This window comes from Staurois parvus, unplaced genomic scaffold (assembly GCF_062004578.1).
Source record: "Staurois parvus isolate SC_StPar_1 unplaced genomic scaffold, SC_StPar_1.0 ptg000082l, whole genome shotgun sequence".
Taxonomy (NCBI): domain Eukaryota; kingdom Metazoa; phylum Chordata; class Amphibia; order Anura; family Ranidae; genus Staurois; species Staurois parvus.
In genome coordinates, this window is record NW_028317878.1 from 2974231 (window position 1) to 2998465 (window position 24235).

General features: G+C 41.5%; 1 protein-coding gene across 2 annotated transcripts in view; it reads right to left on the minus strand.

The window, feature by feature from the left end:
- Positions 1 to 24235, minus strand: part of TAX1BP1 (Tax1 binding protein 1) — a 170257-nt gene that overhangs the window by 122298 nt on the left and 23724 nt on the right. For both annotated transcript variants that reach the window (XM_089669889.1, XM_089669888.1), the window contains exon 2: positions 17891 to 18074. In XM_089669889.1, coding sequence (XP_089526015.1) covers positions 17891 to 18067 — 177 coding nt within the window. In that variant the 5' untranslated portion in view covers positions 18068 to 18074. The remainder of the gene's footprint in view (positions 1 to 17890; positions 18075 to 24235) is intronic.

Sequence of the window (24235 nt, forward strand, 5' to 3'; positions counted from 1 at the left end):
GCACAGTGAAAATTACTGGCGCGAGGACAAAGATAAGTATTTCTTCATGTGGGCTCCAACAGCTCAACTGACTTTTAGGGCAGGGGTGGCCAACTGTGGCCCTCCAGCTGTTGTAGAACTACAAGTACCATGAGGCATTGCAAAACTGACAGTTACAAGCATGACTCCCAAAGGCAGAGGCATGATGGGATTGTAGTTCACCAACAGCTGGAGGGCCACAGTTTTCCCACCCCTGCTTTAGGGTATACAACCTTACTCCAAAATAAAAATTTTACTTAACTTCAAAAGGACTTCAAAGCTGAAAAGAAAAATGTAATCAGAATTTTGAAAGGACTTTCTGGGTAATCAAGAGTTCTGTGGGACAGTACATTCATTCAAGATTGAGCCGATTGGGTTCCCCATTGTCCCCAAGAAAATTTGGTTTACCTGAATAGAAAATCTGTAGGTACAAAGGCAGGACCTGTGGACCTGGGATTGATTTATTCCAGGCCTGAACTGTCTTAATTAATATTGAACACAAAAAGACACGGAGAGCTGTGTAGTACTAATTACAAGATATTTCCAGCCATGCAACTCATTTGCCTTACAGTAAAAGCTAACAGTAGCCTTTCTTCCTGTAATTTATTATTCCCCCTGGGCCATCTCCTAGCTAAATGAACACATACCTCCTTTCTTTGGCAGCCACTGCTAAATAACTCCATCGGTACCAGTGAAGAAAGAATCACAATAAACTAAGTTGCCGGTCTGGCATGGGAAATCCTGTGCAGAGAACCGCGGGCTACAGTTCTCCAAACCTCTTAATGTTTAATATGGTAAAAGTACAATAACAAAAATTACAAGATACTCCACACTGAATGGTGAATACTATATATGTTCTAGACATTTCCACTGCCATTACATTAGAGTTGTAAAAAATAAATAAATAAATAAAATTTGTGCCGCTGCATTCCTGTTGGTTTAGAATTACTTTAGTTACTTCCTTACTACACTTACAGTTTCCCAAGAGACGCCTCAGTGTTAACCAGCCCTTGTATATGAGGGATTAACAATTTTGAAAAGATTGGCTAAGGCACGGTAGTGGTAAATTATAACGGATTTATATTCTGAAATTAATGTGGAAGAAGAAAATAAGGAAAGAAAAAATAAAAAAAAGAACATTCCAGTAAAAATGAATAAAGACACCAGTAAAGTGTGCAAAATTTCAACCTGCAAAATTTCAGCTAATAATATAAAGCTCAAAAATTAACCTATAACCTGCCAAAAGAATTTTAATTAGTCAACATTCCGATTTAGCGGACTCATTTGAAAAAAAAGAAAAAAGTCAGCAGCTACAAAAAAAATGTAGATGCTGACTTTTAAAAAACAGACACTCCAGCGGTGTGTTCACCCCAGTCGAAATCACCAGCCATCCTCTGTCCCCGGCATCTTAAGTGTGGGCCCCAGGCTGTGAAAGTTTGCGGCTTTACAGTCGAGTGCCCACTACACACGAGAACCTGTCACATGCCCCAGAAGACTGCAGGAAGGGGAGAACTTCCGCTTCCGATTGCTTTGGCAGTTGGACTGGAAGTGGGAGCGGATACCGGTCACCCCATCACTCAGTGTTCCCCAAAGGTGCCAATTCTTCACAGGGAGAAGGGGACAAGTCCTTAAAGCAGAACATCCCCTTTTGGGTGGAGCTACACTTTAAGTTCCCTAACATTTTCTTTGTTGAGCAAGACAGCTCGGTCAATATCCCATACACAGGCCCAGGACTGGACAATGAAGACACTTTGCCACAGTGATGTGGTCATCATTGTACCAGCTCTGCTTTCGTCTTCAGTCAGCAAGCTCTCACTATTAGACTGACAGCAGTGTACAATGCAGTACAGCTTGCCTGGCTCACATTGCTTCCCCCTCCCCTTTCCCAGAGCCCTGGGAAGCTAATGCATAAGAGAGGTGTGGGTACTTATACAAGCTGCCTTTACAAATGTGAGGTTATTTTAAAGTTGAGACATGACTGAGTAAAATGCCATATGACATAGCAAACAACCCCATGTTAAAAATACTTTGTAGCAGAACTGCTGTAAAGTCACCTGATCAGATGTAAAAGAATAATTTTAGAGCAATTAAAAGCCAGAGATGTTGAATTCCTATCGCCCAACGCCTGGGACATGTAGTTCCGGGCGCTGGGCAGGTCGTTGATTCCTACATTTAGCCCTGCTGCGGGCAAGCAGCGGGCTCATCTGTCAGGTGGAAGCAACCGGCGGCAGCTCTGCCGCTGATTGCTTCCACACAGTGCCAGCATCTCCACTTCCTCCGTGTGAAGCGACCCCCGCCCACTATCTCCCAGGCTCCGCTTTCCCATCTGTGGACCCGGCTCACCGATGTCAGCTAGAGTGGAGGGAGGAGAGTGGACATGTCTACTCCACTCCCCTTGTCCTGACCCGGGAGTGACGTTATGATGTCACATCCGGGTCCCCGTTGAGAGATCCACTAAATGTAATGCGGTGCGACCTGCACTGCTTTACATTCAGTGTAGTACAGGGGAAACATGCAGGGTCTTTTAAACCTTGGATGTCTCAATAAAAGAGATGTCTCAATAATATCACATAGGGGACTTTGCCCCTATGTGATGAAAAAAAAAAAGTAAAAATAATAAAAATTATTTAATATAAGAAATAGAGAAAAAAAGCGCCACAAACTAAATAGAACAAAAGCTGCACTCCTAACCAAAAAAAGGTAAAAGTGTGAATAAATCAAAGATTGCGCTAAATATAAGTAAATACAAAAATTATTAGTTTAAAATAATGATGTCCGTGATAAAAAAAATCTTATATAAAAGTCCTTCCACCATCACAAAGTAATTAAACAGTTCTGAAATCTTGTATAAATCAAACACCGTGCAAAAAAAAAAAAAAAAAAAAAAAAAAATCCACCACCGAATGAAATGGGTACACTCACCAGAGCTCCATGCTGACCAGATTATAAGTCAGCAAAGATAGCGTTTGCTCTGGGAGCGATGATCAGCAGAAGTAATCCAAACTGGGAGCAATATACTGCAAGCAGCCAGTCAGCACAATATGGAATAGCCTTAACAGCAGGTAGTCATCACGTCTCCATACCATAGATCATGTTCGGGGAATCAAAAAAGGAAATCATGGTGCAGTACGTTTAAAACCAAAATGTTTTATTAAAACGTCAGAAATGCACTCACAAACAGGGTGTCTAGCCGACACCAGCAACGACAGCCTCAAGAAAGCAGGGACGAGCCTCGCTCACCGCGATATCACAGCCGACAGTCTACGAGGAGCGTCCTAACGTCACATGACGTTGGGCGGGGCTTCTTTTGGATGTGAGCAAAAATTCTAGCACCAGACCTTCTCCGTAACACTAAACCGATGACCTATAAGGGGCTTTAAAGCATCAGCTATAGAACATTTATGGTACTCAAATTCATCGCCATTTCACAAGCGCATGCAAATTTAAGGTTTGACATGTTGGATATCTAATTTACTCGATGCAACCTCATCTTTTATAGATTTTTTTAAAAATAGGGTAATTTATTGCTTTTTTTGTGCCCTAAAACTAACTTGTATTTTTTCTGAAATTTTGCAGTAATATCATGCAACATAAAAAATTGGAACTACCACCTTTATTCTCTAGGGTCTCTGATTTCAGAAAATATATCATGTTAGGGGGTTTTATGTAATCTTCTGGACTAAAATTATTTTTGTAATCTTGTACAAAAATCACAAAAACAACTCTGGCAGTGAAAGGGATAAAGGATAAGTCCGACACTCCCGTTTCCTGAGGAGCAGCCAATCGGTGCTCATTACACTGGAAGGTCTCTCCTCCTCCCTGCTAGTCCCCGGATGTGGTGTTGGAGACAAGCGGGGTGAGGGGGAGGAGGAGATAAACAGTGCAATGTTAAAAATGTTACATATTTAAGTCGCCATAAAACCCCTTTTGTTTTTAAAACAATCCTAAAATCACCTCTGATTTAAACAAGGTTTTGGTTAAAATGTATTTTTTTTCATCTAGACAAGTAGATTATCATGAGGGACAAGTAGATTGGCGCACCGATTTAGTCCCTGGACAAGTAGTTTTTAAAAAAAAATTCACCCCCCTGAAAGCTGAATTTAATCTGCTTATATTTTGCCTTCCTTGCCCCCCTCCCCACAAGACAACAAATTAATTACATTTTTAAATAAAACTTTTGCAATTTGATTACTTTATTTTATGCCCAGTGATACCACCACCAGTTCTCTGTGATTCTCTATAAAATGCAGGAAGTTGGAGTGAGATGCCGGCAAGGTGCTGTACATTGTTTCACACAGCCTCATTATTCCCTACCCTCAGCTCTGATCTAAGCAGTGGGCTGGTTCCTGGAAGGAATTATGCAAACACCAAAAACCCTTGATAAGTGGATGTCAGTCTGGAGGAGGGGCATTTCTAGGAAGACTGCATTTGCACATGCACACCACCCTAGGTAGTGCCCCCATGTGATGAAAGAACATTATTAGAAGAATTAGATGTCCTCCAATCAGAAAATGAAGAGCCAGCCAGTAGGTGGACTCTGACATGCTGCAGCTTCTAATGTATACTGTGATTAGGTCATGGTGTGCAGTGAAATCAGACTAAGCATTGTTAGTATAAGAAAGAGTCTGTAAAACTGTGCTAGAGTCAGAGTAAAGATTTGAAGGGCTAGGCTTTAAAGAAGAAGCTTGTTGGGATATATTTTTACTGTGGATCACAGAAGTGAAGTACATTCTGCATTCCTGTGACCCGTGTTTAGCCTACAGCAGGCTAAAACCCACTGTCAGCTGATGTCTCTCTGTGGGTCCAGGCTCAAGAAAGGTCCTGACTTTAAAAGTCAGGATCCACCCAGATGCGTGGACCGGTAGCTGGCTCAGCCGCTCAACAAGCCACTGAGAGTCTGAGCCAGCCGCTCTCACCCCCTCCACAGCACAGCTCTCTAGTGAGTGGTGGAGAGGTAGAACAGAGAGCCCGTGACTGACAGCAACCAGCTCTCTGCTCAGTGAAAGCTGAGAGCTGAGCAATCAGGAGTCTGATTGCTCAGTTCTCAGTCTTAGAAGCAGAATGGGACAGATGTAGCGTCGGACTGATGCTCAATCCACCCAGGTGAGTATAATTAAAAAACAAAAAAATAAACAAAAAAACTAAATTTAAAATGAAATTTTTTTTACTGGGTGCAGCTCCTCCCTCAGCCCCCCTTATACTCACCTGAGCCTAATCTCGATCTAGGAATGTGCATGGAAGTGGCAACTCTCCTGCATCTATCTAGCCTCACTGGATTACACAGCAGCAGGGGGGGGGGGATAAGCTGTGCTCTGTGTGTGAATAGACAATGTCTTTTCACAGGAGCACAGACTGGGAGCAAGCCTGCTCGTATACCCCCTATAGGCCCCAGATAGGCTTGCTGTTGGGGCCATTCCGCAGGGCGAAGGTGCCAGGACTGCCAGCGGGGGACCTAAAAAGAAGTGTATCGGGGCTGTTCTGTGCAAAACCATTGCACACACCAGGTAAGTATACCAAGTTTGTTTTTTTTTGTTCAGGCTAGAGGGCTTTTAATTGGTCAGTATCATCAGATAGACAGTGCTGACCGTCTAGCAGATGCTGTCTAGCCCGTACTGTCATCCCTGGAAGGAGAGGAGAGAAAGCTGCTTCACAGGTCTGGTGATTTGAAATCTCCACGGCTTTCTCTCCTCTCCTTGCAGCAATGGCAGTACGGGCTAGACGGCATCTGATTGGTCAGCACGTCCATGTGATGGTGCTGACCAATCAAAAGCCCTCTAGCCCAAACTGTGATCCCTGTCCTACCGCTGAGAATATGGACCATATGCTTCCATAGTATACATCCCCACACACCTATGACAAGCCTGGGTTCACACAGCAGCAGTAGGGAAAACGCATGCGATTTGGACAGGATTTGGAGGACTTTTCACAAACGATTGATCTGGAGATGTTTTCACATATGGAGTCCGTTACCAGTGGATAGAGGTATCAAGATCAAGCAGGAGAGTGCTGCAACATCCAATGCGTTATTTGACCTACCATTTAAGGTGGTCAATTATTTGTGGTGAGTTGGGCTCTGGAGGGGGAGCACTAATTGGAGCACTTAACACAGGAGGATTTTTATGGATAAGAAGATTAACCATTGTATCACTTAGTATTCACATTAGATGCGGATGGGGATTTTTTCACCTTGGAACTTATATGTTCGCACGCTGATTGGGACTTTAATATATATATATATATATATATATATATATATATATATATATATATATATATATATATATATATATATATATATATATATATATATATTGTTTTGCATATAAGTGCACTGTACATATAGTTTGATAGTATTGTTATATTTGCAATTATTAATTTTTTAGCACAATTGTTGTTTGAGCACGCAGAGTGTTATATATATATATATATATGTTTCCCTATTTATGATTTAGTCATTGGGCAGGAGGGATATATTTTGTTAGCCCATAGGGCATTGAAGCATACGCACATCTGTGGGGCCCCTATATGTCAGTAGGGGCCCCTATATGTCAGTAGGGTGGTATATCTTTGTAGTAGAGGCAGCGTGGCAACATTTATGTTTGTACTCACACAATTGTTCACCATTACCCATTTGTGGTTTTGCTAGCAGCAGCCAGTCTAATTAAATTAGTCCTCTGCGCAGCATGTCAGAATGCCTGGGACTGCGGCAGGCATTCTGACACTGGGGGGGAACTAACTTGGTGTCACTGACATCCCCAGTGACACCAATGCAGTGATCAGTGCTATAAAACAGCACTGCCACTGTACTAATGACACTGGGCAGGAAGGGGTTAATGTGAGGGGCGATCAAAGGTTTAACTGTGTGTAGGGAGCGTTTTACTAGGGGGCGGGGGGGTGTGCTTTACTGTAAGCACACTGACTGGGATGGCTGTGCATAGCACTGCTATCCGAGCAGTGTGCCCGAGCTGACAGAGAGGAAGACTAAACAAAACAGTCTTGCTCCCCGTCGGTGATTGTTGGTAATCACTGGGCGCCGGCGGGTAGTTATCGGCCAGGACCCGGTGATTGACATCCGCAGTCGCAAATGGCGGCACGGGTAGCAGCTTGCTATGGGGGCACCCAAGCAGACACGTTTCCAAGCCACGGCTCTGCATGTCCAATCACACACAGAGCCGCGGCTCAGCCACACAATTCCCCCTCCCAATTGGCTCACTAGCTGTGATTGACAGTCTCAGCCAATCAGGAGTGAGAGTACCCAGACAACTGAGGCTCTTGTGGACCAGGATGGGGCACAGGTAAGTGTTAGGAGGGCTGGGGGGGATGCTACACACAGAAGGTTTTTTACCTTCATGCACAGAATGCGTGAAGGTGAAAAACCTTGAGCCTTTAGAACCACTTTAATGTATCTAGTGCGCCATTCTCCAGCTACATTTAAATAAATCCAAGCTATTCTTTTTTTTGTGCTGTGTAACAAATTGGGTAACTTACACGATGTGTATGCCACCTCCAGCATCAATGTCCTTCATTATTAAAATTTTTGTTGACTCTGGATAGTATAGCTATCACTATACTTCCAGAGCTGTGACTGCAGCTCTCATACACAGAAGACCTGTCATTTATCCACCTCTCTCCTTGTCCAGACACAGAACACCTTGTATTTTGGGAATGGATCACAGAATACAAGACAATCTGTCAAATTACAAGGAGAGAGGAGGGACAGATAAAACAACAGTACAGCTTCCGATTTTGTGTATGAGAGTCGCAACTCTGACAGTTGCCAGCACCAGACGTACAGGGAAAAACTATACTATTTTTATCAATTACAAAACCAGGCTGGTTTATCAACACACCCATGTGACTACCAAAACAGAACACTGATTAACTTTTCCTCAGCTAGGGGTATTATGCTAATCCAGTGTTTCTCAACCTTTTTTCAGTCAAGGCACCCTTTAAAATTCTGGACAGTCCTGAGGCACCCTTTAAAATTATGGACAGTCTTGAGGCACCCCATTCTAAAATGGGGTGCCTCTAGACTGTCCATAATTTTAAAAGAGCACCCCATTCTAAAATGTGAAAACTATTCTAATAGTTTTATATAACGCAGCAACATCCACACATCTAGGACACCCAACATTAGAGGTGATATATTCTTCCAAAGCAAATACACTTTTGCACCCTGTTACTGACTAGTATTCCAGTGTTTCTCTTCTCCCTCAGTTTTTCTCCATCTCCAAGCTAATGTGACCCAAACACTGATGGAAAGGGACAGGGGAGGGTCAAACTAGGATGTTGTGCAGGTAGCTGACATCCTCTTTATCAACTAATGATGTCATTGGTTGTCAGGATGCCGGCGGCTATAAAGTCATAATGGTGCAAAATGAAAACCTGTGGCTTTGTGTAACTAAAAGGCAGGCTTGTTGCACCCACTGGCTTGTATACAAGTTTTGGGCAATTGTTAGACATTTTGCCAAAGCACCCCTAAAGAAACCTCAAGGCACCCTGGTTGAGAAAGGCTGTGCTAATCAACAGACAGTAGTCCTGTGCCAGTTAAACAAAGCTTGTGTCACTGACCTAGATAAATAAAAAAAAAGTGTACCACTGCACTCTTTGGATTGATCCCTTTCGAAAGCACTGAAGGTAGGGACAGCCTGGAGACTAGCATTTTCAGTTGGTGATCAGCAATGGTAGCCCACCTATTTAAACATAGTATGGGTTTCCTTTTATACAGCTATATCCATTTAAAATCTTTGCAACGTATTCTATTTCTTACCTTCTGGACCAGGTTATTCTGAAATTGATTTTTTTTATCTTGACTAGAACTCAATAACTAATTTGCCTACTTTTTTAATACAACCTAAAAAAATTAATTAAGGTATACAGTATAATTTATATTAATTAAATACTATACTTATATCAGACAATTATTAACACTGTGATTTACAGCTGAAGAGTGCTCTGGAAGATGACAATTTTTTTCCCAAATGAAGCTTCCAGCATGCATTTGATCACTACATAGCTGCCATAGTGATCACATGATCAAGAAACACTCACTAATGGTTAGAGATGACTGAAGCTGTAACAACCAGTTTGACAGCTAGCACTACCCAACATACAAAGTGTCAAAAATATGTTATTAAGGTATCCTCATTACACAATATCATGCTGAGGAATTGTAACATATGGACTGTTAAATATTGTGTAAATAAATAGCATTATGCAGAAAAGATTCTCCAAATGAAAAAAAAAGTATTTATGGGTAAATGCCAAATTTCAGATCTTAAAAAAATAAATACAAAATGTAAAAATATTTTTCTGTAGTCAGGTTTTTGAAACAAATTACAGGGATGCACAAATGATATCACCCGACGCACGGGTGGAGCCGTCAGTCTATATATATTTTTTTTTTCTGGGCCCGGATGGATGCCCCATATAAATAATTGAGGTGAAAAATAGAAAGAAAGGAGCGTGAACCAGCAGACAGTCCTAGGAAAAAAGAAAACAGAAGAAAAGTGGAGAAGAGGGGGGAAACGACAGTGGAGGGGTGGGAGGGGGTAAATCCAGCAGGCTAGGGTAGTAATTTCAACTGCTAGAGGTGCCCAGGCTTGTCGGATGGAGTGTAGGGAGAGCATACGACCACCAGGAAGTCCAAATTTTCAAAATCTTGGCGTGTCTATCATGCAAGATATTAGGCATCTTCTCATTAACCATCAAGGTGGTCAGAATGTTCCGTACTGCTACAAAAGGACACTGAAGGTGATTTCCAAACCCGCATTATGACATACTTCACGGCAATTAATAGATAGGCGGCAAGTTTCTGTTGATGTGAGAATAGACCTGGGATAGGGCAATGCAACAGTGTCAGTTTTGCATCTTTGCGGATTGGGATATGGAATAGTGTGTAAAGGAGGCCGAATATACAAGACCAGAACCTAGTTAATCATGGGCATGACCATCAGGTATGAAGTACATCCCCCACGTTGGCCACAGCCTCTGAAACACCTATCATCGTAAGAAGGGTTTAAATCTGCAATACAAATTGGAACCCAGTACCACCTCAGAAGGACCTTATAGGCTGCCTCCAGTGCGGTTGTACTGAAGGAGCATTTTGCTATGGACGACCAGGCCTTGTTCCAATGCTCAGGTGTCAGGGCAGGGGCCGAGGAACGGACAGGCAGGCCTAACAATGTAACGCACTGGCTGACGACAACCACCACCCACAGACCGAAGTCCCTCAGGACGCGGAGTCTAAGTCCTTCACCAGGGCCCCTGATGGTGGGGATGGACTTGACGCAGCCAGGAACCAGGTCGCGGCCCCCGAGACACCTCAGCTGCGGTAATGGCCGCCGCCAATGGCGTATAGCTGGTGGAAGAGACAAAAGAGTAGTCAGACAGGCCGGGTCAACAACAACAGGACAAAACAGTACAGGACAGCAGACGAGAATCACAGGTCACGAGCCGGGTTCAGCAACAGAGGGTCAGATCAAAGGAGAATACAAAGAATAGTCGAGTCACAAGCCGAATAAGATACCAGGAGAGTCACGAGAGTCAGAACAGAGTAATAGCAACACAAAGACACAAGACACAACTGCAAAGAGCATGTGCGGGCCACAGGCTTATATGTCATCAGCCACACCCCTCTGGGGGATGGACCTCAGAGACCTGAAGGCATAAAAGGATTCCCACCATGCACAGCAGAATCCAAGATGGATGCCAGCACATGGAGTAACATAACCTCAGGGAAAAGGTAGGACCTTGACATCAGGGTCAATGGAGGACCCCAAGTCTCGCTCCCAACTAAATCTATATGAGGTAGAAGAGGAATGGGTAACAGCGTTCAAAGAAGAATAGATCGAGGAAAGATTACCTGAAACCCCTGGGGAATGTTGACAAATATGTTTAAAGGCCGTAGTGCAATATGGGAAGGGAAAGTTATGCCTCAGGGAGGTCACCCAATGTTGAAACTGTACATAGCGAAAAAATTCTGCATGTGGGCATCATAAGTCTCCCGAATAGAGGGCCACGAAGGAAAAACCCGGGAGGAGAGGAAATTGCGGACCTGTGTGAAACCATGAGAGGACCACCATGAAAATGCTCTAAACTGCTCTAGGCCTTGGAGGGAAAAGCAGGTTGTTGAGAAGAGGGAAGAGAGGCAGAAAAGGGGACATGAGGTTACCTGAATAACGAACGGAGTCCCAGATGTGCAGGCTATGACGCAGTAGAGGGCTAATTGGAGTGGGACAAAACCTATGAAGAAGGGCTGCCACAGGGACCGTAGCACAAATGGGGAGCTCCAGAAGTACCCAAAAGGGGACATATGTGTAGTATTTAGCAACATTAGGAACTCCCAAACCTCTGCACAATCTGTGGGTATACAAGGTAAGGCGCGACACTCTGGGGCACACATAGACCCATATAAAAGAAAGAAGTCTGTTCTCTAGCAGACGTAGATAGAAAGAGGGCACCCGAACCGGTAGGGTTCTGAAACAGTATAATCATTTGGGGAGTATGGTCATTTTGACTGCGTGAATGTGCCCAATCCAGGACAAGGAAGGGAATTGCCAAGATTGCATTAGAGAGGTGATAGGTCTCAGTAATGGATAATAGTTGGTGTTGATAATAGTAGAGTGGCTTAGGAAGGAGTCAACTTGATGCCCAGATAGTCCAGAGAGGAAATGGCCCAGTGGTAGGGGTAGCTCGCCTGAATGTGTGTCACCATAGAGGGAGGGAGACATATATTCAGGGCTTTCGTTTTTTTGAGGGTTAATGCAGAGACCCGACAATGCAGAAAAATAGGAGAGGATAGACTGCAGATTTGGGAGGGTAGTAATGGGATTGGTTGATGTCAAGAGGGCATATTCTGCAAAGAGATTCACCTTGTAATGTGCGCCTGCGTAGTGAATACCCGTGACATGAGAGGTGTCTCAAAGCGCTATGGCTAGAGGTTCAAGTGCCAAAATGAATAAGATCAGGGATAACAGGCACCCTTGCCTGGTGCCTCGATATATGAGAAACGGGATGGAAAGGTAACCAATGTATTTAACCTGGGCCATGGGGGAGGAGTAAAGGACAGAGATCCAAGTTAGGTTTGAATTCCCGAAGCCCCATCTCTCCAAAACATAACGTATATAATCCCAAGAAAGGAGATCAAAAGCTTTATAGATGTCAAGGGAGAGAAGAAAGCCTGGGATCTTGCATTGATTCAGCAAATTAATTAAGTGGATCACTTTCCAAATATTATCACTCGCTTGACAGCCCGTCACAAAGCCCACCTGGTCTTTGCGAACGTGAGATATTTGTTGATGCGGAAACCTAAAATCTTTCCCAAAATTTTCACAGCTTTGTTCAGTAAGGAGATGGGACGGAAGGCCTGTGGATCAAACGCCTCTTCAGAAGACTTGGGAATCATGGTAACATGTGCTCGTAAGGAGTCTGAAGAAGGTAGAGAGCCCTGCTTCAGGGCATTAAAATAGACAGACAGATACGGGGCGAGAACAGAAGAAAATTCTGGTAATAGAGTCCCGGAAAGCCATCCACTCCAGGCGACTTGGAGGTGCGTATGGATTTGATGGCACTAGCTACTTCCAGATCAGATATATCAGTGTTGAGTGTTTCTTGGGTGGTCTGAGAGAGCACAAAAAGGCAAAAGTCCTGGAAAAATTGGTCCGTGCGATCAAATGGGAAGCTGGTCTATCATATAGTGTAGAGAGAAAATTTGCAAAGGAAGATGTGTTCTTAGTGGGGTCCGATATTAAGTCTCCTTGGCCAGAGCATAGGCGGATCAATTTGTGAGAGTGTTTCACTTTATTTAATTTCCTAGCCAAGATTGTACACGGTTAGCACTGGTATACAATTATTTTTGTTTGGTCCATCTCACCCTTTGTAACTTTAACAACTTCAACTCTTCTGGGAAGGCTGTCCACAAGGTTTAGGAGTGTGTCTATGGGAATGTTTGACCATTCTTCCAGAAGCGCATTTTGTGAGGTCGGACGAGAAGGCCTGGCTCGCAGTCTCTGCTCATATTCATGCCAAAGGTATTCTATCGGGTTGAGGTTAGGCCAGTAAAATGCCTCCACCCCAAACTTGCTCACCATGTCTTTAAGGACCTTGCTTTGTGCACTTGTGCGCAGTCATGTTGGAACACACTAGTGGGCAACGGAAATGAAAATTCTAATGCTGAAACTGATACCGAGAATTCAGAATGCACGTGGCTGAAAACTGAAAATTCTGCGTAAGTGGGGATGGGGAGGCTCAAATTTTTTTTTTGTATTTTATTTTTTTTTTACTTTAATGTGTATTTTTTATTTTTTTAACTTATGATTTAATTGCTATCACATAGGAGACCAGTAGTCCCCTATGTGATAGCAAATGAGTGACAGGTCCTCTTTGTAAGGGGGGGGAGGGGTTGGGGGGCTGTGGGCGCAAGGGGGGGCAGGAGAAGAGCAGTGTATATAGCAAGGGAGCAGTGTATACACTCAGGCTCCCTCACTGGATGCACCTATATGTCACTGCCGGTTTCTGAATGCAATTACTGGCAGTACTGGAAAATAATTGTGGCCACATAAAATATTGACATTTTGGGCCCAATTTGGACATTTTCACTTAGGAGTGTACTCAATTTTGTTGCCAGCGGTTTAGACATTAATGGCTGTGTGTTGAGTTATTTGGAGGGGACAGCAAATTTACACTGTTATACAAGCTGTACACACACTGCTTTACATTGTAGCAAAGTGTCATTTCTTCAGTGTTGTCACATGAAAAGATAGAATAAAATATTTACAAAAATGTGAGGGGTGTACTCACTTCTGTGAGATGTGTGTGTATATATGTACATTTGTGTTCAAAATAATAGCAGTCAGACATCACTAACATGATCAATCACTGTTTTTGGTAGAAATTATATTTCTACATGGCCAATAATTTACTAGCAGGTGTGGTAGAGTAATAGAAATCCAACAGACCCAACAGTCATGACATGCATGCTGCTGATTCTGTGTAATTGAATCACTAATTGAAAGGGGCATGTTCAAAATAATAGCAGTGTGGAGTTCTATTAGTGAGGTCATTCATTCTTTGAAATACAGGTGGCAATTATTGCCCTTATTTAAGGAAGGAAGGCAGCAAATGTTGTACATGCTGGTTACAGTGCATTTCTCTCTGAAATTCTGAGGAAAATGGGTCGTTCCAGACATTGTTCAGAAAAACAGCGTACCTTGATTAAAAAGTTGATTGGAGAGGGGAAAACCATATAAAGAAGTGCAGAAAATGATAGGCTGCTCAGCTAAAATGATCGCAAATGCTTTAAAATGGCAACCAAAACCTGAAAGACGTGGAAGAAAGCGAAAAACTACCATTCGAATGGATAGAACAATAGCCAAAATGGCAAGAACTCAGCCAACAATCAGCTCCAGGAAGATCAAAGAAGGTGTAAAGTTACCTGTGAGTACTGTTACAATTAGAAGACGCCTATGTGAAGCCAAGCTATCTGCAAGAAGCCCCCGCAAAGTCCCACTGTTGAAAAAAAAAAAAGACGTGCTGAAGAGGTTACAATTTTGCCAAAGAGCACATTGATTGGCCTAAAGAGAAATGGCGCAACATTTTGTGGACTGATGAAAGTAAGATTGTTCTTTTTGGGTCTAGTGGCCGGAGACAGTTTGTCAGACGACCCCCAAACACTGAATTCAAGACACAGTACACTGTGAAGACAGTGAAGCATGGTGGTGCAAGCATCATGATATGGGGATGTTTCTCATACTACGGTGTTGGGCCTATTTATCACATACCAGGGATCATGGATCAGTTTGAATACATCAGAATACTCGAAGAGGTCATGCTGCCTTATGCTGAAGAGGAAATGCCCTTGAAATGGGTGTTCCAACAAGACAACGAACCCAAACACACCAGTAAGCGTGCAACATCTTGGTTCCAGACCAACAAGATTGACGTCATGGAGTGGCCAGCCCAATCCCCGGATCTTAATCCAATAGAAAACTTGTGGGGTGACATCAAAAATGCAGTTTGTAAGGCAAAACCAAGACATAGAGAAGAACTGTGGAATGTAGTCCAATCATCCTGGGCTGGAATACCTGTTCACAGGTGCCAGAAGTTGGTTGACTCCATGCAACACAGATGTACAGCAGTTCTCAGAAACAGTGCTTATACAACTAAATATTAATTAAGTGATTCAAAGGAAAGCAAAATCTTCAAACATTTTTCAGTTTATATAGTGAATATTTGAGTTTGTAAAGAAGAATACAAAACACTGCTATTTTTTTTGAACAGTCTAATATTCACTTTTCTTCAATTTTTTTTAGAGGAACAACACAAATTTGATATATTTTTCCTCATGTTTTGATTTGGAATAGAATGTGTAGTGTTCCCAATGCATTTGTGTGTATGGAAATAAAAGCTATTAGAAGGATTTTGAGCTTTATTCACTTTTTTCAACACACTGTATTATTTTGAACACAACTGCATATATAATATATATATATATATATATATATATATATATATATATATATATATACACACACACACACATATAAAATTTGTGTGGAGTGCCTATATAAAAGGATTTAGGCCGCCCTTACTTTTTTGTTTTTTTTTGTAATTCCTTATCTACAGTCATGGCCGAAATTGTTGGCACCCTTGATATTTCTCCAGGAAATCATGTATTTCTCACGAAACGTATTGCATTAACACATGTTTTGCTATACACATGTTTATTCCCTTTGTGTGTATTGGGACAAAACAAAAAAAGGGAGGAAAGAAAGCAAATTCGACATAATGTCACACAAACCTCCAAAAATGGGCTGGACAAAAGTATTGGCACCCTTTCACAACTGCGGATAAATAAGAATGTTACAAGCATGTGATGCTCCTGTAAACTCACCTGGGGCAAGTAACAGGTGTGGGCAATATAGAAATCACACCTGAAAGCAGATAAAAAGGAGAGACGTTCACTTAACCTTTGCATTGTGTGTCTGTCTGTGCCACACTAAGCATGGACAACAGAAAGAGGAGACGAGAACTGTCTGAGGACCTGAGAACCAAAATTGTGGCAAAATATCAACAATCTCAAGGTTACAAGTCCATCTCCAGAGAACTAGATTTGCCTTTGTCCACAGTGCGCAACATTATCAAGAAGTTTGCAACCCATGGCACTGTAGCTAATCTCCCTGGTCGTGGACGGATGAGGAAAATTGATGAAAGATTGCAACGCAGAATAGTCCGGATGGTGGATAAGCAGCCCCAAACATGTTCCAAAGACATTCAAGCTGTCCTGCAGGCTCAGGGAGCATCAGTGTCAGCGCGAACTATCCGTCGACATTTAAATGAAATGAAACGCTATGGCAGGAGACCCAGGAGGACCCCACTGCTGACACAGAGACATAAAAAAGCAAGACTACAGTTTGCCAAAATGTACTTTGAGTAAGCCAAAAGCCTTCTGGGAAAACGTCTTGTGGACAGATGAGACCAAGATAGAGCTTTTCGGTAAAGCACATCATTCTACTGTTTACCGAAAACGGAATGAGGCCTACAAAGAACAAAACACAGTACCTACGGTAAAATATGGTGGAGGTTCAATGATGTTTTGGGGTTGTTTTGCTGCCTCTGGCACTGGGTGCCTTGACTGTGTGCAAGGCATCATGAAATCTGAGGATTACCAAAGGATTTTGGGTCGCACTGTAGGGCCCAGTGTCAGAAAGCTGGGTTTGCGTCCAAGATCCTGGGTCTTCCAGCAGGACAATGACCCCAAACATACGTCAAAAAGCACTCAGAAATGGATGGCAAAGAAGCGCTGGAGAGTTCTGAAGTGGCCAGCAATGAGCCCAGATCTAAATCCCATTGAACACCTGTGGAGAGATCTTAAAATTGCTGTTGGGAAAAGGTGTCCTTCCAATAAGAGAGACCTGGAGCTGTTTGCAAAGGAAGAGTGGTCCAAAATTCCGGGTGAGAGGTGTCAGAAGCTTATTGATGGTTATAGGAAGCGACTGATTTCAGTTATGTTTTCCAAAGGGTGTGCAACCAAATATTAAGTTAAGGGTGCCAATACTTTTGTCCAGCCCATTTTTGGGGTTTTGTGTGACATTATGTCATATTTGCTTTTCTGCCTCTGTTTTATATTTGTTCCAATACATACAAAGGGAATAAACATGTGTATAGCAAAACATGTGTTAATGCAATACCTTTTTTGTGTGAAATACTTGATTTTCAGGAAAAATATCAAGGGTGCCAACAATTTCGGCCATGACTGTATGCTTTAGCTTGCTTTTGCTTCTTTTCTGCTTGTTGCCAGTATGAAGTATTGTCGAACCAACAAAAGGCTTTAATCGAAAAATGTGCAACACTATTAAAAAAAACTATGCAATGAAACAGATTTTAAAAGTGCAATGAAATTGTCACTTGCTTATGGTGTTAATTAATGGATACACAATGCTTTTTACACTAGTTGCAATTTGTAATATGTTTTTGAGACATTATAATTAAACATTTTACATAATTTACTCTTTGATACTGTATACAGATAGCATACATAGATTTAAAACCTTTAAAAAAATTAAGAAAGTCAACCCCAAACTATTTTGATTCCCTTTAGTTTAGATAACAATATCTGATGTTCAGACTGTGTACATTATCTGGTCACATACTGCATATGTAAATCCTAACAGTTGAATAAATCAGAATTGAACATGAGCCAAAAAACATAGCACCAGGAAGTAGAGAAGTCAAGATGGTGTCTTTTTTCTTTACATCCTCACATATTATTTTAGTAACTCGCATATAAGTTATAGACAATTAATATTGGTAACTTTCAACCATAATACAATATAAATATTTACAACTTAAATAATTAAATGTGTAGCCATACCTTAAAAATGCCAACCCAGTCTTTTGGATGAGGATGAATATACTGTGTCAGGGTGTAGTGACATTCCAGAGGAGCACTTGGAAGGTAGCTCTTGGCCACATTCTGAAAAATCACATGTGCAAAGTTGGATGTCTGCATAGTGCTGTTTGGAGATGGAAAGTCTTGCAAAGCCGACATATTTAACCTGAAAAATGGGAATGTACGATTATAGGCTTATAGTTCACTTAATGACTACACTATATTATACGTTTTTCAACTGCCTAAAAATAAAATCTATTTGGACATGAAAGTACATACAGACCACACCAGCACACAGGAGACTGCATATACCTAAGCATATTTAAAATGCAGCGAATTGAGTAGATGTTAACCACAAAAGTCATAAGTATAAATCCCTCTCAGGTACATACCAAATTTTCTGTTCTAATTGCTTTTATTGGTCTTGCAGGAGATAAAACCAGTTACGCCTACTCAGGGGCTAAAACATCTGATAAAGATAACTAACAGGGAGGTCATACCAACATTGTAATCAGAATCAAAACTTGTACTCACCGTAAAACCCTATTCATTGAGTTCACCAAAGAGCATAGGATTCAGAGAAAATGCCAACTATAGGATGATGTGGCCACTAGCCTGGTATAACCCCAACTCCCAGCAAGCTGCAGTTTTGTAGCAAAGTACCACCAAGACCAAGACATTCAACACAGATCTTTCCCATTCATTGGAGGACATGGAAAGTCTTTAACATTTGAGATGTCCAAAAGCGGTCCAACTGAGGAGAGGGCAACACAGCAAACACTAACAGCCCCCCCCAAAACAGACCCGAAGATAACCTGCAGCTCAAAGAGCTCCCCAAGGGACTGTACAGCCGAATTAAAAGCAAAATATATGTATTTTATATTGATTTCAGCAGCAAGTTGTGCTGCCAGTAGGATTTTCAGTTGGAGACCTCTGTCTTGATGAAGCCCATAGGATTTTATTGGGGGCATGTCATTATGATATAAAGGAGGTCCAAATCAATTAGATGGCTTCCAAGTTTTTCTAAAAAAAAACTTAAAGGCAAAAATAATTCTGAAGATATCATTTAAAAGATATGTCTTCCAGGAGTGTAACAGTGCAAAAATTGTATATTCCCCCCCCAAAAGAAAAAACACACACATCACTGAACACCACCCTAATTACAATGGCAAGTGAAGGACTGCGGAGGACATGGTGATGACACTGAGCATGGGGGGGGGGAGTCTAGAGAAAAAAAGGAAATGAATACTTGTTTAAAAGTACATTTATTCTTTTAAGTGACACTATCTTACATTTAAAGACCCACTGACTTCTTCTTGCCAACGAAGGGTTAAATGACAGTATCTCTGCAAAGGGGCACCCATGACTCAGCAGTCCCTCACCTCAACTTTCCCCTCAACAGCTGGTGACACTATTCAGCGCTTATGGGCATTGGGGAACCATCTGACCTCTTCTCAGGAGATGCTTCAAGTATAAGAGTCAATCACTAGGTCCATGCAGACGAAGGAGAGGATGATATCACCAATCCCCACAGTCACTGACACCTCAGATATTAACCACTTCCTGTCCGGACACTTTCACCCCCTTCAAGTCCAGGGCAATTTTCACCTTTCAGCGCTATCACATTTTGAATGACAATTGTGCGATTATGCAACACTGTACCCATATGAATTTTTTTGCATTTTTTTGAGACAGATAAAGCTTTATTTTGGTGGTATTTATTCATCGCTGGGATTTTTATTTTTTATGCTATGTAAATGAAAAAGTCCAAAAATTTTGAAAAAAAGGGTTTTTCTTATAAAATTTTGCAAATAAATAATCTTTCATCATAAATCTTGGCCAAAATGTATTCCATTATATTTTTAGTAAAAAAAATAAATAATCCAAATTAGTTTATAACCAAAAATTATAATTTGTAAACATTTTTATATCATTATTTATGGGTTTTTTTTTTTTTTTACATACTGTCACCCTAGCAGTACAGTGTCACCATGGTGACACTGTACTACTTGTGGGGGGTGATGATTTTTTTTTTTTTTTACAGTGATTGCTTTTACACCCATATAGGATGTAAAAACAATCATTTCTCTTTCTCTCTGGCTGCATTCTTGCAGCCATTGAGAACTACTGAGTGAGCTGTGATTGGTCACAGCTTGTCACATGGTACAAGGCTGTTGTGAATAGCCTTGTACCATGTGACCTCTGTGATCATTCACAGATTTCACACGTAGTAAGCAATGATGTCACAAGTGACACCTTGCTTACTACTTTGCATCTGATCACTGATTGGCCAATCAGTGATCACATGATCGGGACTTCGAGGACACAGCGGGCACCGGATCGCGGTGCTGCGCGCTCCCAGGGAGCGGGCACAGCTAGAAATGGCGGGTGTCGTTTATGAACGGCAACCCGCCCCTGGAGTGCCACCGTCCTGCCGTTTATAAACAGCAGGTGGACAGCAAGTGGTTAAAGTGAAATGGAACCAAAATGGAAAAAACCCCCACAACAACACTAAACTTAAGGTTTTTATGACAAAAGAGACCCTATTGGCCTGTCAGCAGACATGATTGTGCAGCTCAACACACATTTATGGCACCTCTGGTGATGATTTGATTTAAGTCAAAGCAGACAAACCCAAAAGGAAGAGCTGATAGCACAGCACTGAAGGGCATTGTTTGACAGGTAAGTCTGCCATAATGTGCTAAATATGCAGTGCATACTAGCACATAATGGCATAAATCTCCTAGAGGTTCATTTAATTAAAAAAAAGAAAAAAGTTTAATTCCACTTTAAAGCCTAAGCTTACCTAAAACAAAAATATAACAAAAAGCAGCACAAGGGACATTATTCACCTATCAAGTAAGATGTGTCCCTTGTGCTGCTGAGTCCTCCTTTCACCAAAATCTTCTTCCCCTGATGACCCCTCCCCTAGCCCGTACTATAGCTTCTATGAATGCAACATCCTGTTCTCTCAGTGGCTGTCCTGGAAGACAATTAAGGAAAGCACTATGCAAAGCAACAGAACTCTGCTTGGCTCAGAAGGCTGCCCCTCACTCTCCCATTCTGTGCAGGGATTACAGGAGGTGAATACCAGGAATGTTTCAGGAACATATGTGAGTTGTTTTTTATATAAAATTTACTGTTGATAAATGTAAGGTTATGCACTTGAGGGCTAAAAATATGCATGCATTATACATACTAGGGGGGTACAACTGGGGGAATCAATGGTGGAGAAGGATCTGGGAGTTCTGGTGGATCACAAGCTTAATAATGACATGCAATGCCAAGCTGCGGTTTCTAAAGCGAGCAAAATCCTCTCTTGTATTAAAGAGGTATAGACTCCAGGGAGAGAGATATCATATTACCCCTGTACAAATCATTAGTAAGACCTCATCTGGAATATGCAGTTCAGTTTTGGGCACCAATTCACAAAGAGAATATTAGGGAAGTGGAGTGCAGAGAAAGGCAACCAAACTTATAAGAGGCACGGAGACGTTTAACTATGAGGAAAGATTAGAGGAACTGAATTTATTCTCTCTTGAGAAGAGGAGATTAAGGGGGGATATGATCAACATGTATAAATACATAGATGGTCCATATTGTGAACTTGGTGTAGAGTTATTCACTTTCAGGTCATCACAGAAAACAAGGGAGCACTCTTTATGTCTGGAGGGAAAGAGATTTAATCTCCAAATGCAGAAAGGCTTCTTAACAGTAAGTGCGTGAAAATGTGGGGTAGACTTCCTCAAGAGCTGGTTCTGGCCAGCTCAGTAGATTGTTTTTAAAAAAGGCCTGAATTCTTTCCTAGATGCAAAAAAAATAACCGGATACTAATATTTATAGGTAATGTTGATCCAGGGAATATCTAATTGCCTCTCGGGGATCAGGAAGGAATATTTTCCCTTGCTGGAGAAAACTGGATCATGCTATGTTGGGTTTTCTTTTTTGCCTTCTTCTGGATCAAGGTTTGCGTATATGGGGGTGTTCTATTTGTGTGTGTATTTCCCTCTGTGGGTTGAACTAGATGGACTTCGTTTTTTCAATCAAACTATGTAACTAGCTCTATGTGGTACATTGCACAGCAGTAACAAGGTGCACGCTCTCAACTTTTGTGCACTCCCCTACTATTATGATCCACTGGCAAAGCTCCCTTGAAATTCTAGTACAAGGTATTGCGGTTTCCCTGTCAAACACACACACCAACATTGAAACATGCAAATAAATTGCTCAGTTACTGAATGCTAAACTGTAGAAAGTGGGAAGCAAGATTTACGTCCCCATACTGGAACACGCTTGGCATTGCCTCAGGGCTCCAGGGGTCAATGCTCAAATCTACTTTAATGTGATTTAAAACTGAAGTTTAATCTGCAGGTGTCAATCTGGAGCAGTGAGTGTTCATAGGCAGACTATTTGCATGTAGATTGCCCTAGGTAATACCTGTATGTGATGCAGAGCTTCGATGATTGAAAGAATGGGGTTCCAAAGAATGAAAGAAATGGGCCCGGGACAGGAAGGCTGTGGAGGAAAGTTCTAGATGATGCTGGATGTCCTTTGGCCAGGATATGTGATGGGTGCTATCTGACTTGTTGCAGTTTCTAATGTACACTGTGGCAACCCCACGTTTTTATCCTATTTTAAGCAATGCATCTAAATGTCTCTACCTCTCACCATTGATTATACAGTTGTTCAATAAATCTTGTATGACTTGTTTTCATACATTAAAATGTGACTCTTGCTTGGTCCATATTCACATCAATGCTTTAGTTGTAAAACCGTGTAAAAGGTAACCAATCTCCAGGAAAAGTTACAGAGCTGCATTAGCAGATAAGGTTGGCTCCGACTATCTTACTCCAAAAGGCCTCCTGACTTATCAGCTAGTCAGTACAAAGTACAGCGCTCTTTTTTGTTTTGTTTTTTTTTCTATTGGCTATTCCTATTTTAGGATGATGAATGAAAGGAGATGCAACAGATTAAAAACACATGAATTTTTTTTCTGAACACTTTAAAAATAAAATACAAAAGGTACCAGACAAATTCCCACTGGGTTAGCTTGTCCTCTCGTCTTGTACTGAGGCACAGATCTCACAAGCTCCATTATCTCCTATACCTATAGGAACACTTATGAGAGTTACAAGGAGGCCAGTGCTTTTCATCTTTGTAACGAGAGAGCTACTGATCACTGAACTGTCTAGTAACCTGAATCTTTGTCTCACTTTCTGACTTAAAATAGAAAAACAACCAAACAGGACTCACTGCCATGAGCATTACAGACTGTGCTTCTTGTGACACTTTAAATGTCCTGGTATTTATGCAACATTGTTCTTCTTTTCCCTGTGCTTGTTACTTCCCATTGCTACATTTTCCAAACCATGTTTTTATCAACAGGGGAATTCCTGTCTGCAAAAATGTCCTTGCTTCCCAAAGCAAATCAAAGCTTATGTGTAAATTTTCCAACTTTCATAGTTATTCCCATCAGTTTCACAAAGAAATCCAAATTGTGGCTGCCATAAATACGCAGTAAACTCATGAACAATCTCAAACTGTCAAATCTCAAAAGGTAGCAACTGGTTGAATATGTTTTTTGTTCTGGAAACAGTATTTTTTTAAAAACTGTAAAACGGGTTTAAAGCTGGCCATATAATTACAGAAATCCGCTTTTGTGTTCAAAGCTATCTTTTAGGACTGCTGCTACTCATGAAGGGTGCAAGGTCCCATTAAATCTTAACAATCAAAAGTTGAAAACACAGTCCTTAGTGTATCAAACCAAAACACGTATATGCCACATGTGACTCCAAAACAAACTGATTAAATTATAAACCCAATTTTCATAAGGTTAACATAAAAAATAAAATAATATAAATAAAGAATATGTGGTCTATTTAGTGTCCTTAATGAACTGTCTCTGTCCACTTAACATCTATTTCATATGAAGTTTGCATGTTCTCCCTGTGCCTGTGTGGGTTTCCTCCCACACTCCAAAGACATGCTGGTAGGTGAATTGGATCTTGTCTAAATTGTCCCTAGTATGTGTATGCATGAATGTGAGTTAGGGACCTTAGATTGTACACCCCTTGAGGGTTAGGACTGATGTGAATGTACAATATATATGTAAAGTGCTGCGTAAATTGATGGCGCTATATAAGTACCTGAAATAAATAAATAATTTGTGCAGTCTTTACACAATACGATGCATGCTTGTACGCCATGCCAAACTCAGTACTGCAGCTTTCCTGCTTCCTTTTGTCTGCAATTCCACACATGCTCTTTGCCCCCCTGTAAGTGATTACCCACTTACCAGAGGGTTGTGACCCTATAACCTTAAGCTAT